Below are 15,315 nucleotides of genomic sequence, written 5' to 3'. Positions count from 1 at the left end.
TGCTTGTATGCTCTGTATGATGGGTCTTGTGACCCCTGTTTGCAATAATTGCTATGACGGCTCTTCTGAGCCTTTATCTATATGAGTTGTTGAGTTATGCTGGGATGCCATGTTGTACAGCACATACTTGCATGTTATGCGTACGTGTAATGTGTATTGCTATGTGTGGGATCTGACTATCTAGTTGTTTATTCTTAGTAGCCTCTCTTACCGGGAAATGTCTCCTAGTGCTTCCACTGAGCCCTGGTAGCTTGCTACTGCTCCGGAACACTTAGGCAGGCCGGCATGTGTCCTTCTTCGATCCTGTGTCTGTCCCTTCGGGGAAATGTCACGCGATGAATACCGGAGTCCTGCTAGCCCGCTACAGCCCGGTTCACCGGAGTCCTGTTAGCCCAGTGCCACAGCCTGGATTCACTCGCTGATGACCGACACGTTCGATGCTGGGTCATGAATGCCTGTCCCTGTAAGTTAGTGCCACTTTGGGTTTACGACTAGCCATGTCAGCCCGGGCTCTTTATCATATGGATGCTAGCGACGCCATCATATACGTGTGCCAAAATGCGCAAACGGTCCCGGGCAAAGGTAAGGCGACACCCGTGGGGATACCGTGCGTGAGGCCGCAAAGCGATATGAGGTGTTACATGCTAGATCGATGTGGCATCGAGTCGGGGTCCTGACAGCTTTGGTATCAGAGCCTGACTGCCTGTAGGATTACCATGCCATACTGGTCGAAGTTGAGTCTAGAAATTCTTTAGTTATGTAAGGGAATTGATTGTGGGTTGGAACGTAAGGCTCTTTTTACTCCTTATACCTCATGACCTTCTAATCTGAGTCCTCCTATCTTCCTCCGGGGTTAAGGAAATAGGCTTCTTTTCCGTCTATCAGGATCACGTGTTACTACTCCGTAGTTCCATAGGATTGGTTGATCAGAGTCATACCCCAGTTTCGAGCACTTCCGGTGTAGTCCGTTTAGTACTATCCCAGAACCTTGAGTGGTGATGTTGAGTTGTTGTACTACCCCATTTTTAGTAGGATGTCTCATTCTGAGCATTTTACTGCCGTTATGCTGCCGGATTTTCCCTAAGAGTTCGAGTGATACTAATTCCTTGTCCTACATTCTACAGTCCATAGTTGTTGCTGATTCCGTCCTTGATTCGTTTCTCAGGATGTCATCAGCTAAGCGAAGTTCCGTTGCTCGTAACCAGAACCAAGGAGATGGTAGGGATGAGGATCCTCCTGACCAGCCTTCGTTGACAGAGTTCATGCTAGAGATGGAGAGGAACAAGCGTGAGTCCAACCGCTTGTTGGCACGTATCGAGGAGAACACCGCACATCAGTTCAAAGGGTCTGCTACCATTCATGACTTCATTCGTTTGCACCCACCTACCTTTCATCATTCCATCGAGCCACTCGATGCAGATGACTGGCTCCGTAGCATCACCCATAAGCTGCGTTCCGCGAACGTAGCTGAAGATGACAAGGTCACTTATGCCACATATCACCTGGAAGGTCCTGCTAGTCTTTGGTGGCAGAACTATGAGGCTATGCTTCCAGCTGGCCAGATTCCTACCTGGAAGGATTTCACTGAGGCTTTTCACGAGCATCACATTCCCCAAGCCCTCCTTGATCGCAAGAGAGAGGAGTTCTGTAGTTTCACCCAGAGTAAGTTGGCTGTTGATGCTTATAGCAGAGAGTTCGAGAACCTCGCTCGCTATGCCACAGAAGAAGTGTCCACGGATGCTAAGAAGCAGGCTAGGTTCCGGAAGGGTCTCAACCCCAAGTTGCGTCGTGATCTTCACCTGCATCATTGCGATACATTCCAAGCCCTTGTGAACAAGGCCATCAATGCAGAGACAGCTCAACTCACTTACGAGGAGTCTCGTAAGCACACCCGTGATTTGGGATCTCCCTCTGGCTCTAGCTTCCAGAAACGCTGGATTTGGGTTCCAAACTCCGCTCTTCCTTCCGGTTATACACCGAGGTCATCTCATGTGGTGCCTCCTCCAGCTCAGTCGTATGTTCCACCCAGGCCTACTGGTAGACCGCTTGTTAGTGCGGGTCCCCGTCCAACCTCAGGGACTTGCTTCACATGCGGGAAGCCAGGACACTATGCACGTGATTGCTCTCAGACTAGTTATGCTCCACCCCAGCCCGAGAAGACTGTTGGCTGTATTAAGCCATCATGCAAGATGATCAGTGTCAAGTCAGCCCCCACTGAACGTGGACGTGTGCATCACGTCTTAGCTAAAGACGCTCATGATGATCCAGATGTCGTTCTTAGCACACTCCTCGTCAATTGTCACCCAGCATCAGTTCTATTCGATACTGGAGCATCTCACTCCTTCATTTCTGAAAGCTATGCTAACTTGCACAACCTGTCATTTTGTGAAATGCCAACTCCGCTAGTCATCCAAACTCCTGGATCCAAATGGCAAACCTCTAGTGTAAGCCATGGTAACGAAATCCTTGTTGACAGACTTGTATTCCTTGCATCACTTGTAGCCCTCAAGTCTTCAGATATTAACATCATCTTGGGTATGGACTGGATGACAGCTCATCATGCCAAGATTGATTGTTACACAAGATCTGTTCAGCTTACACACCCGTCTGGCAAGTTAGTCACCGTCTCCACTAGAGTTGCAAAGCGTCAGCTCTATTCTCTTAATGCCAGCCCTCTTCCAGACCTTGAAGATATCCCGGTAGTCCGTGACTTTCCGGATGTCTTTCCAGAGGAACTGCCAGGTGTTCCACCTGACAGAGATGTAGAGTTCGTCATAGATCTTATCCCAGGAACAGCTCCAATCTCCCGGAGACCTTACAAGATGGCACCCCTAGAACTAGCCGAGCTTAAGAAACAACTCGATGAGTCCTTGCAAAAGGGTTTCATCCGTCCTAGTTCTTCTCCTTGGGCTTGCCCCGTCCTCTTTGTCAAGAAGAAAGACGGTACGGACCGGATGGTCGTTGATTATCGTCCCGTTAATTTGGTCACGATAAAGAACAAGTATCCGCTTCCCAGGATCAACAACCTGTATGATCAGCTCGCTGGATCCTCAGTCTTCTCCAAGATGGATTTAAGGTTAGGCTACCATCAAATCAAGATCATAAACGGGGACATTCCCAAGACAGCTTTTGTCACTCGTTATGGTCAGTACAGTACACCGTCATGTCCTTTGGCCTAACCAACACCCCAGCCACATTCTCCCGCTTGATGAACTCGATCTTCATGGAGTACTTAGATAAGTTCGTCGTGGTTTACCTCGATGATATTCTTATTTACTCGAAGAACGAGGAAGAGCATGCCGAACATCTTAGACTTGTTTTAGAAAAACTCAGAGAACACCGTCTTTATGCCAAGTTCTCCAAGTGTGAATTTTGGTTGCCAGAAGTGACCTACCTAGGCCACGTAATCTCTGGTAAGGGCATTGCTGTCAATCCCGAGAGAGTTCAAGCCGTTCTCGATTGGACTCCACCTGAGACCGTGAAACAAGTTAGGAGTTTCCTTGGTCTAGCCAGCTATTGTCGCCGCTTTGTTGAAAACTTCTCCAAAGTAGCCAAACCCCTCACGGAACTTCTCAAGAAAGATAAAAAGTTCGAGTGGTCCCCACAGTGTGAGTACAGTTTTCAGGAACTGAAAAGACGCCTGACTTCTGCTCCCATACTTGTGCCACCGGATTTCACTAAAGACTTTATTATCTACTGCGACGCCTCACGACAGGGACTAGGTTGCATTCTTATGCAGGATCGTCATGTGATCGCCTATGCATCTCGACAGTTGCATCCACATGAGGAGAATTATCCTACACATGATTTAGAGCTTGCAGCCGTAGTCTATGCACTCAAGACCTGGCGACATTACCTCCTTGGTAAACGTTGCGAGATCTACACCGATCACCAGAGTCTCAAGTATATCTTCACCCAACCAGATTTGAACCTTAGGCAAAGACGTTGGTTGGAGTTGATCACAGATTATGATCTAGGGATTACCTACACCCCAGGCAAAGCCAATGTCATGGCTGATGCTCTAAGCCGTAAATCCTATTGCAACAATCTCATGTTGCAGCAAGGCCAACCACTTCTCCATGAGGAATTCTGTAAGCTTAATCTTCACATTGCTCCTCACGGATTCCTTTCTACCTTGGTGGCGAAACCTACCCTTGTGGATCTTATCATAGAAGCCCAGAAGCATGATACAGGGATTACCCGGATCAAGAGAAACATTAAGAAGGGAGTTGGTGGATGTTTCTCTATGGATGATCATGGTGTTGTTCTCTTTGAGAATCGCTTGGTGGTTCCCAAGAAGCAACATCTTCGTCAGTTGATTCTTAAGGAGGCGCATGAATCTCCTCTCACGATTCATCCCGGTAGTACTAAGATGTATCAGGACCTACACCAGAGGTTCTGGTGGACTAGGATGAAGAGAGAAATCGCTGAGTTCATTGCTAAATGTGACGTTTGTCGTCGCGTTAAGGCAGAGCATCAAAGACCTGCTGGCACCCTTCAGCCTTTAGCTATTCCTGAATGGAAATGGGATAAAGTTGGTATGGACTTCATCACCGGCTTTCCCAGGACCAAGAGAGGGAATAACGCTATCTTCGTAGTCGTTGATCGTCTTTCCAAAGTGGCTCACTTCCTTCCTGTTCGAGAGAGTATCACTGCTAGTCAGCTCGCTGACTTATATATTTCTCGAATAGTGTCACTCCATGGTGTTCCACTAGAGATCAATTCGGACCGTGGCAGTCTTTTCACTTCTCATTTCTGGGAGAGTTTCCAAACTGCCATGGGAACCCATCTTTCCTTCAGTACCGCTTTCCACCCTCAGTCGAGTGGTCAGGTGGAACGGGTCAATCAAATTCTCGAAGACATGCTCAGAGCTTGCGTTATCTCATTCGGTATGGATTGGGAGAAATGTCTTCCTTTTGCCGAGTTTGCTTATAACAATAGCTACCAATCCAGCCTCAAGAAAGCTCCTTTTGAGGTTCTCTATGGACGAAGATGTCGAACACCTTTGAACTGGTCAGAAACCGGTGAAAGACAATTCTTTGGACCGGATATGATCCAGGAGGCAGAAGAGCAAGTTCGCATCATTCGTGAGAATTTGAAAACAGCCCAGTCTCGTCAGAAAAGCCAGTATGATCGTCATCATAAGGATATGACTTATGAAATTGGCGACCAAGCTTACCTTCGGGTTACTCCTTTGAAGGGTACCCATCGTTTCGGTATCAAGGGCAAGTTGGCTCCTCGTTACATTGGTCCTTTTCGTATTCTCGCTAAACGAGGAGAGGTTGCCTACCAGTTGGAACTACCCCTACATCTTTCTCGAGTTCATGATGTCTTCCACGTCTCTCAACTCAGGCGTTGCTTCTCGGATCCTATCCGTGGAGTGGACCACGAAACGCTTGATCTCCAAGATAACCTCACATACCGAGAGTACCCGGTTCGCATTCTTGATCAAGCAGAGCGTGTTACCCGACGTCAGAACATCAAGTTTCTCAAAGTTCAGTGGTCTCATCATTCCGAGAGAGAAGCTACTTGGGAGCGAGAAGATCGTCTTCGACTGGAGTACCCCGCTTTCTTTCCGTCGACCCCTGAATCTCGGGACGAGATTCTTTCAAGTGGGGTCGAGTGGGAATGAATTGGAGTGTTACGATATGTTCTGATGCTGAGAGTGAAGTGTGTGAACACGATTTGGTAAAGGTAGCGGTGAGAGGCCATGTAGGAGTACATGGTGGGTTGTCTCATTGGAACCGTCCTTAAGCACTGAGTTCTATGTATGTTGTCCAATGACTCGATACTACCACACATTGGGTTCCGGTAACTCGACCCCTCTCGACTTATTAACCAACTTGGTCTCTGTCCAGGAGTCGCAACTAGTTTCTGGTGTTTGTAGGTAGTGCTATTTTTCTACCAAGTGGCACCCGGCAGGGTGGGCTTGGGACAGACTAGGCACACGTGGCCCGGTGTACCGAGTGGCACCCGGATGGTGGGCTCGGGAACCCTGTACACATCGTTTGGGGCCGTAAGCGACACCCCGGCCGGATCTCCTTGCGGATGGAACCCGAATAGGCGATAAACCTGGACTAGAGTCTTGTGGGGTTAGTCAGGTCGTGGCCGACACCCTCGCCAGGCTTCCGCTTGAAGGTTGCCGAGATACATGACGTGTACATGGCGGTAAGTGGCGAGAGCGTGTGTGAAGAAGTACACCCCTGCAGGGTTAACATGATCTATTCGAATAGCCGGGTCCGCGGTTATGGACTTCTTGGATGCTTACATGGTACATAGACAACTTGAAGTGGATACTCTAAAATGCTCAAGACAAGTGTGAGTGCTATGGATGGCCTTCTCGTAGGGAGACGGGGATGAATCCATAGTAGTGTATTGTGTGGTGTTTAGTGGACTCGTGTACGTTGTTTCACCTCAAGAGTTTCTGGTAGTCGTAGAACAGGATAGCCACAGAGTCAAAGCTGGCTTGCTGCAACTAAACCCCACGTTACCCTCTTGATACAAGTGCATGTATGATAGGATCTGATGTAAGTCTTGCTGAGTACCTTTGTACTCATGTTGCTTTATTTATGTTTTTGCAGCGGAGACTTCGGTCTTCCTAGTGTTCCCATGGACTTCGACTAGTAGCTAGTACCTCAGCTACGATCTTGATCGGATGTTGTAGATAGTCAGGCTCTTCAGCCTTTTTCTTTTATAGATGTCTGTACCCAGACATGTAATGCTTCCACTTGTTGCTTGTATGCTCTGTATGATGGGTCTTGTGACCCCTGTTTGCAATAATTGCTATGACGGCTCTTCTGAGCCTTTATCTATATGAGTTGTTGAGTTATGCTGGGATGCCATGTTGTACAGCACATACTTGCATGTTATGCGTACGTGTAATGTGTATTGCTATGTGTGGGATCTGACTATCTAGTTGTTTATTCTTAGTAGCCTCTCTTACCGGGAAATGTCTCCTAGTGCTTCCACTGAGCCCTGGTAGCTTGCTACTGCTCCGGAACACTTAGGCAGGCCGGCATGTGTCCTTCTTCGATCCTGTGTCTGTCCCTTCGGGGAAATGTCACGCGATGAATACCGGAGTCCTGCTAGCCCGCTACAGCCCGGTTCACCGGAGTCCTGTTAGCCCAGTGCCACAGCCTGGATTCACTCGCTGATGACCGACACGTTCGATGCTGGGTCATGAATGCCTGTCCCTGTAAGTTAGTGCCACTTTGGGTTTACGACTAGCCATGTCAGCCCGGGCTCTTTATCATATGGATGCTAGCGACGCCATCATATACGTGTGCCAAAATGCGCAAACGGTCCCGGGCAAAGGTAAGGCGACACCCGTGGGGATACCGTGCGTGAGGCCGCAAAGCGATATGAGGTGTTACATGCTAGATCGATGTGGCATCGAGTCGGGGTCCTGACAATGGCAGTGGAGTAAAGAGTGCTTCCATGAGCCAGTGGCTCCACAGAGACCCAATGCACGTGGTGGATTGGGTTTCCACGACATCGAACACTTCAACCTGGCCCTACTAGCTAGGCAAGCTTGGAGAATATTGGCAGACTCCACCTCCCTCGGTGCACGAATTCTACGAGCTAAGTATTTCCTTTGAGTGATTTTCTGCATGCCGAGCTTGGGCCGGCGCCATCGCAGGTGTGGAGAGCTATCCTAGAAGGGCGAGACACTCTGACACAGGGTCTGGTTTGCCGCATTGGTGATAGTCAGACGACATAGTAGTATAATTTGTATTACAACAGTTAATTAGAATACCAAGCCCAATTACTTCCAAGTTTTCTCGGTCTTTAAATCAGATGTGCCATGTTTGGTTAAGCCAACCCCATGATCCTATTTGTCCCGCTTGTGGTAAACTATGAGTAATAAAGCGTGGTATTTCTCAAAAAAGAAGCAGTTAACTAGAACAGCTTTCACCATGTAATTAAGTCGCAAATCATTAATTATCCAGGCACAGATGAACCATCCAGCACATTTACCTTTGCTCCAGGAGCACATCTTCAACTAGTTAATACTCATCCAAAAAAGGTAAAATTCTGGACACCAAAAACAAACTGCAGGAAATTCAAGGCACCCAAGTAACCATCAGGCACGTAGCTGTGCTAGTTGACTGCCGTAATACCCACACAAACTATGCAAGTATATAATTAAGTTTGACTCCCTAAAAAAAGAGAGTATATATGTCTGACAAAACATTGTGACATCAAAAAACAGGTGCAGCTTACGATTTACGACCAACTGAAGAACATAGATCAAACGAAAAGCCTATGGAAGAGATCATCTGAATAACAATTTCAATGGCTAAAGTAGAATTATGAATGACTTGGCTCGAAGAACCTGATGAATAAAATATATATACATATACGACCTCATATAACAATTTCAGGATATGAACTGAATGTCTCATCTTAACGATGCCACTGTGCATCTGGACCAATACGGCAATACCAAAACTAAATAAGAACGTGACCGAGATCCACGGAAGCTGCTGGCCATGCCTTGCCATGCAGGGCGGCCGGAGATGAAATGATACTCACCACCATCCTAGGTAGCTAGGTAGCTTACATGGGAGGGAAATGGCTCAAACCGAAGCCCAGATCGAAGGGCTGCATCATCATCATATTCATATCACCGCCGGAGGAGGAGAAGCCGACGCCGTCGTGGCCACCGGTGGTATAGCCACCGTAAAGCAGCTGAGGGCCGAGGTCTTCTGCGGGCCGGGGCACCATGTCAAGCCAGCCCTCCTGATGTTGTTGCTGCTGCAGTGGTGCCTGGACCTGGTACAGAGACGGAGACCCGATGTGATCCTCCATGCTGCTGCTGCCGGTGGTGAGCTGGTATGCGGCTGGCGGCGGCGCCTGCATGGAAAGGGAATGGATTTTGTCGATGCGTTCGCCGATGCTCCTGAGGAGCACGTCGACCTTCCATCCGACGCTGGTGAGCTCCTCGATGGTGAGGCCGGCGAGGCCCGGGAGGGCGCCGAGCATGGCCCTGTGCAGGAGGACCTTGATCTCGCGGTCGCGGCACTCGCGGCGGGACTTGTCGACCTGGTCGCGGAGCTTGTCGATGCGCTGGGTGAGGAAGCCCGCCTGGTTCATCTTGTTCTTGCACTGCCCCAGCTCGGGCATGCTGCGGAACCGGGTGAGGATGGCGGCCGCCTTGGCGTGGGAGGGGAAGACCTCCGGCGTCGGCTCGCCCTCGCCGTAGACGAGCACGCAGGTCCTGACGTCGCAGAGGATGGCCAGCTCGCCCGCCTTCTTCATGAGGCCCCTGAGGCGCTTCTTGAAGGTGCCGCGCCGGGTGGAGTCGTTGGCGATGTACTGGAGGGTCACCTTCTTGCGAGCCATTGCCGGCAAGGGATAAGGCAAGCGAAGGGAAGGAAAGTTGATGATTTGGGCGAGGTTCGAGGGGTGGATTTATAGTGGAGGATCGGGATGCTCTTAATTTCATGATATGGTAGGAGATTAGTGTGACAGTCTGACATATACGGAGGAGATCGCATGATTTAGTGCTCGTTAACGTGATGGAATATGTAGCTAGCACATCTCAAACCCAGCCTTCATTGTGCCTGTCTGTAACTTTGGCGTCCATTTACAAATTTTTACTGCCTAGCTAGCTAGCTTGATTAATGCATCATCACCCACAGATGTTTCCCCCTCTCATTACCACAATATTGCTCGCCCATCGAGGGAGATAAACCGACAAGAAAAAGAAGCAATGAAAGGTTTCTCCCAAACGGGCCATAAATCTTTATTAACACAATGTGCTTGTTTAGCTATATATATTGCCAACTTAATTTTCCAGTTAATTTGTCCTAAAATTGGATGATTATTCAATACATCGTAGTACCAGCCATTTGCTCATTCGCAAGCATGCTAAAATATATCAATAAAGAGCGTACGTAAATTATCCCGGAATGTGGTGGTGTATTGAAATGAATAATTTACAAAGTTATATAGTACTCAATTACAACTATTAGTTTTGCACATTGTGAGTAAAGTTTGGCCAAATTTTCCTACATGTGAATTGAATGTGGTTTCACATATCCAGGGTTGCATACCGCGTTGTTGCTGTCAGCACTAAGTACTCACTGTAAACGGCGACCCGAAACAATAATCCAAGACGCACGGAGCATTACGGGCATCTCACGGGTATTTTGACGCTACTCAATCTCCACATTTTCATGGGGTGGGCACCACCTCACTCCTAATCACCAGTAAAAAAACTACCACCTAATTACAGTCTGTTGATTCCGTAACAATAAGTCTGCGCGAGTAGCCATGAATGTTGTTTGTAATAGACACCCAATTAAACAAATTTTTTTCACCATCAACGGGCCAAAAATAGGGTTCACCAGTATAGCCGTACCTTTATCGCTAATGTGTCAACTGCACTAGTGGATCCGTCATTGGTACAATACGCATCGCTTATGGGACAAAGTGGTGATCCTCAGTGGTTACTTTTGCCTGACCTCACAATTCTGATGTCCAGTCCGGACCCAACGCAACTACTTACTCCGTACAAAAGAATCTCTCTTCCCTCTCCACCCCTCCCACCCTCTCCCTTCTTCCGATATCGCGTCCTCATGCCCTCACTCACTCTCTTGATACCACCACCGGAGCCTCCTATGCCTCATTGTACATGAGCCATCTCAGCCTCTCCCATACCGGAGCCACTTTCCCTCTCTCACCGCCGGCAGTGACCCTAGTCTCAGATCAAGGCGGCGGATGGTGCCTATCCCTTGAGCACTGATCGTTCCTCTCTTCCATTCCACTACCCGTGGCAAGCTCGGTGTTTGGTGTGGCAAGCGGTCGGAGTACGCAACAGCTTGCGGCAAAAGCAGATGCGACAACATGCAACTGTTATGACTTGAGTTGCCGCAGCATGTAGCGGAACCTCCCAAGACTAGATCTAGCGGTTGCTACCGTTGAAAACCGACTATGCTGCATGTGGCCACCCACCAATAAATCTGCCTCATGCATCCTTTCCGTGCTAGATTCCCATACCTTGATGGCGGCGGCAAAGTGAGCTGCAACGCTGAGCGACTATGAGAGAGACATGTCAAGGAGCTTGATACGTCTGCAATGTATTTATAATTTATAAAGTATTCATGCTATATTTACATGAGTTTTATACGGTTTTGGTGCACTTCTATACTATTTTCATGGACTAACATATTAACCTAGTGCCTAGTGCTAGTACTTGTTTTTTTCATGTTTTTGTATTTCACAGAAAATCCATATCAAACGAAGTCCAAACACGATAGAAAGTTATGGTGGTTTTTTATGGTATATATGGGATTTTTGGCGCAAGAATCAACAGAAGGGGTGGCCCACAGGCCCCACAAGCTCACACGGTGTGTGTGTGTGTGTGTGTGTGTGTGTGTGTGTGTGTGTGTGTGTGTGTGTGTGTGTGTGTGTGTGTGTGTGTGTGTGTGTGATCCACGTGAGCCCCTGCCTTCTCCACTAGAGCCTCTCACATAGCCCCTGAACATCTCTCGCAAATGCAAATACTAGTGCGGGAACCTCTTATATGATTTTAGGCTAGATACCAGGAGCGTCCAAAAAGTTAGCGAACACCGCCGCTGATCTCATACTTGCGATGTGAGAGAAATTCGTGCGCTACCAGATTTCTAGACCCGCCCAACCCTCCAGCGAGAACAAACTGGGGGCGTTTGGATGGTACGCACACTTCTAATATAACTAAGACATAGCCGCATGCGCTTGGACCGCATGCGCCACTGATAACCCACAAGTATAGGGGGGTCGCAACAGTATTCGAGGATAGAGTATTCAACCCAAATTTATTGATTCGACACAATGGGAGTTGTCAATTCAACCACACCTAGAGATTAATTATCTGCAGCAAAGTGATCATTAGCAAAGTAGTATAGTAGTTTTGATAGTAGTAGCAAAAAAATAGTAACGATAATAGTGATAATAATGATTTTGTAGCAAGTGCAATAGTAACAACAATAGTAGTAACTTAGCAAAAACAATGTGAGAGAAATTTGTAGGCATTGGATCGGTGAATTCATTGGATGATATTCATCATATAACAATCATAACCTAGGGCAATACAGTACTAGCTCCAGTTCATAAATATAATGTAGGCATGTATTTCGTAAATAGTCATACGTGCTTATGGAAAGAATTTGCATGACATCTTTTGTCCTACCCTCCCGTGGCAGTGGGGTCCTATCGGGAACTAAGGGATATTAAGGCCTCCTTTTAATAGAGAACCGGAACAAAGTATTAACACACAGTGAATACATGAACTCCCCAAACTACGATCATCACCAGGAAGTGTACCGACTTCTGTCATTTCGGGTTTGCCGGATCATAACACGTAGTAGGTGACTATAACTTGCAAGATCGGATCTAGAACATAGAAATAATGGTGATAACATAAACGACTCATATATGAAATCATGGCACCTGGGCCCAAAGTGACAAGCATTAAGCATGGCAAAGTCATAGCAACATCAATCTCAGAACATAATGGATACTAGGGATCAAGCCCTAACAAAACTAACTCAATTACATGATGAATCTCATCCAACTCCTCACCGACCAGCGATCCTATGAAGGAATTACTCGCCCCCGGTGGGGAGCATCATGAAATTGGCGATGGAGAAGGGTTGGTGATGACGAAGATTGAAGATCCCCCTCTCCGGAGCCCCAAACGGACTCCAGATCTGGCCTCCCGATGAAGAACAAGAGGTGGCGACGGCTCCGTCTCATGAAACGCAATAATTCTTTCTCCCTGATTTTTTCTCCAAATATGTGATTTTATAGTATCAGGGTTGGAGACTGCGGGGCCACCAGGTCGGGACAACCCACCTGAGCGTGCCTGGAGGGGGATCCCTGATGGGTTGTGCCCACTCAGGTGCCCCCCTCCAGTATTTCTTGGATCCAGAAATTCTTATTTATTGAATATAAAATCCTCGCAAAGTTTCATGCCAATCCGAGAACTTTTATTTCTACACAAAAACAACACCATGGTAGTTCTGCTAAAAACAAAGTCAGTCCGGGTTAGTTTCATTCAAATCATGTAAATTAGAGTCCAAAACAAGAGGAAAAGCGTTAGGAAAAGTAGATACGTTAGAGACGTATCAACTCCCCCAAGCTTAAACCTTTGCTTGTCCTCAAGCAATTCAGTTAATAAACTGAAAGTGAAAAAGAAAAACTTTTACGAACTCTTTTGCTCTTGTTTACATAAATAAGCTTAAGCAGCACCCATGTTTTCAGCCAAGATTATAATGAACCATGTCAATAATAACTCTTAGAAACTATATTAACTCATATCAATGACATAATCAACTAGTGAGCAATAATAAGATATCTCAAATAACAACACTTTGTCAAAACAACCATGATATAATATGGCAATAGTGGTATCTCTCTAGCCCTTTCTGAGACCGCAAAACATAAATACAGAGTTCCTCCAAAGTTCAAGCAGCGACTAGAGATTGTAATTCATGGTAGAAAAGATCCAGTCATGATGCACCCAACATTAGCTATACATAATGCACGAGGATGACAATAGCGCTCTCAGGTTCTGGCGCTTATTTGAGAAGGTGATGACACAACATAAAAGTAAATAGATAGCCCCTTCGCAGAGGGAAGCAGTGATTTGCAGAGGTGCCAGAGCTTCTTGTTTACTTCGCAACATAAAAGTTTTTAAAACAGAGGTAAATGAAATTTTGAGAAATGCACCCTTCTTGTTTACTTCGCGACCATTAGTTATCGGTATCTTCCATGCTAAACACATTAGTGGAAGTTCCCAAGCAATAATAGTAAAGGTTTACTCCCCCTCCACCAACAGTCACACTCCACGGCTTGTCTGAAACAACGAGTGTCACCCATAGCAACAACAGTCCTGGGGGAGTTTTGTTTAATTATTTACAATTTGATTCGGGACTAGGAATCCCTATTACCTCCCCTCTCGTGCAAGGACAAGTGAATTAACACTCATCATGAGAATAACCCGCTTAGCATGGAATATACTGACTACCTCCTGCCGCTCCATGAACAATCCAACCACACAAAAAAGGATATTTATTTGAAGTTTTTAGAGGTGGCACATGCAAATTTACTTAGGACGGCAGGGTATAATACCGCATATAGGTTGGTATGGTGGACTCATCTGGAATAACTTGGGTTTCAGGGTTTTGATGCACAAGCAGTATTCCCGCTTAGTACAGGCGAAGGCTAGCAAATAGGTTGAGAAGCGGCTAGCTAGAGAGCGAAAACGGTCATGAACATGCATTATGCATAAGTAACATTGGATACTAGCATGAGTAGGATATGAGCACCATGAACATAAATATCATAGAGGCTATGTTGGTTTTGATTCAACTACATGCATGAACATGTGCCAAGTCAAGCCACTCAAACATTCAGAGGAGGATACCATATCATCATACTACATCACAATCATTTTAACTCAATGTTGACATCCAAGATAAATAATTATTCACTCCTAGCTACTTAACCGTGGCATGAGAAACTATAATCTCTAATTGTCATTGCAAATATGTTTGATCATAATAGGTTGAATAATGGATACTAGGTTAAACATATTTACAAAAACAGAACAAGTTGAGTTCATACCCATTTCTCTCTGCCATAGCTAGTTCATCGAATATCATCATTATTGCCTTTCACTTGCACGATCAAACGATATGAAAATAATAATAGTGCAAGAATGCCGTGGACTATTCTGGAGTCTGTAAACAATTTTATTCAAAAGGAAGAAAACAAGGTAATATGGGCTCTCTATTAGATAAACAATAATGCATATGAGAGCCACTCAACATTTTCATCGTGGTCTTGTCCTCGGTACGACACAATAAAAGGGAAAAGAAATTCTTAGAAACACACTAAAATATTTTTGGAGTTTTTGTTTTTTATATGGAAAGGAAACAAATTAAATAAAGAGAAACAAAAACGAGAAAAACTATTTACATGGGAGAGCTCCCAACAAGAAAAAGAAGAATAAGGAAATCTTTTTGTTTTTTTAAATACTACAACTAACTACACTAGAAAGAAAAATAAAAAAGAAGCAGGAAATATTCTTGTATTTTCTCAAAGTTTTTCAAACACATCAGAAAAAGGCAAGAGAATAAATCTAACATGAATAATACAATGAAAAAGTGTGGACACCAACAACTGGAATGAAATGTGTGAACATGAAAGTAATGTTGATGGAAATACGTACTCCCCAAGCTTGGGCTTTTTGCCTAACTTGGTAATCACCACTCGAATAAACCATGGGGTCCTATGTTGAAGTGAAAGGGAGCGGGCACCTGAGGG

At 46.1% G+C, this 15,315-nt stretch overlaps 1 protein-coding gene across 1 annotated transcript; it reads right to left on the bottom strand.

Annotated features, from left to right (window-relative positions):
* Positions 1 to 8,368: 8,368 nt before the first annotated feature.
* On the bottom strand, positions 8,369 to 9,345 carry LOC119321270 (agamous-like MADS-box protein AGL80). The gene has a single exon (XM_037595031.1). The coding sequence runs from the start codon at positions 9,343 to 9,345 to the stop codon at positions 8,560 to 8,562; it is 786 nt and encodes a 261-aa protein (XP_037450928.1). The 3' UTR covers positions 8,369 to 8,559.
* Between the last annotated feature and the right edge of the window lie 5,970 nt (positions 9,346 to 15,315).

This window comes from Triticum dicoccoides, chromosome 6B (genome assembly GCF_002162155.2).
Source record: "Triticum dicoccoides isolate Atlit2015 ecotype Zavitan chromosome 6B, WEW_v2.0, whole genome shotgun sequence".
Taxonomy (NCBI): domain Eukaryota; kingdom Viridiplantae; phylum Streptophyta; class Magnoliopsida; order Poales; family Poaceae; genus Triticum; species Triticum dicoccoides.
Note: the sequence above shows the minus strand (reverse complement) of the source record. Positions and strands in the feature narration are given on the sequence as shown.

Excerpts from the sequence above, each read along its gene's own strand:
- LOC119321270 (XM_037595031.1), bottom strand. The coding sequence starts at position 9,345 with ATGGCTCGCAAGAAGGTGACCCTCCAGTACATCGCCAACGACTCCACC.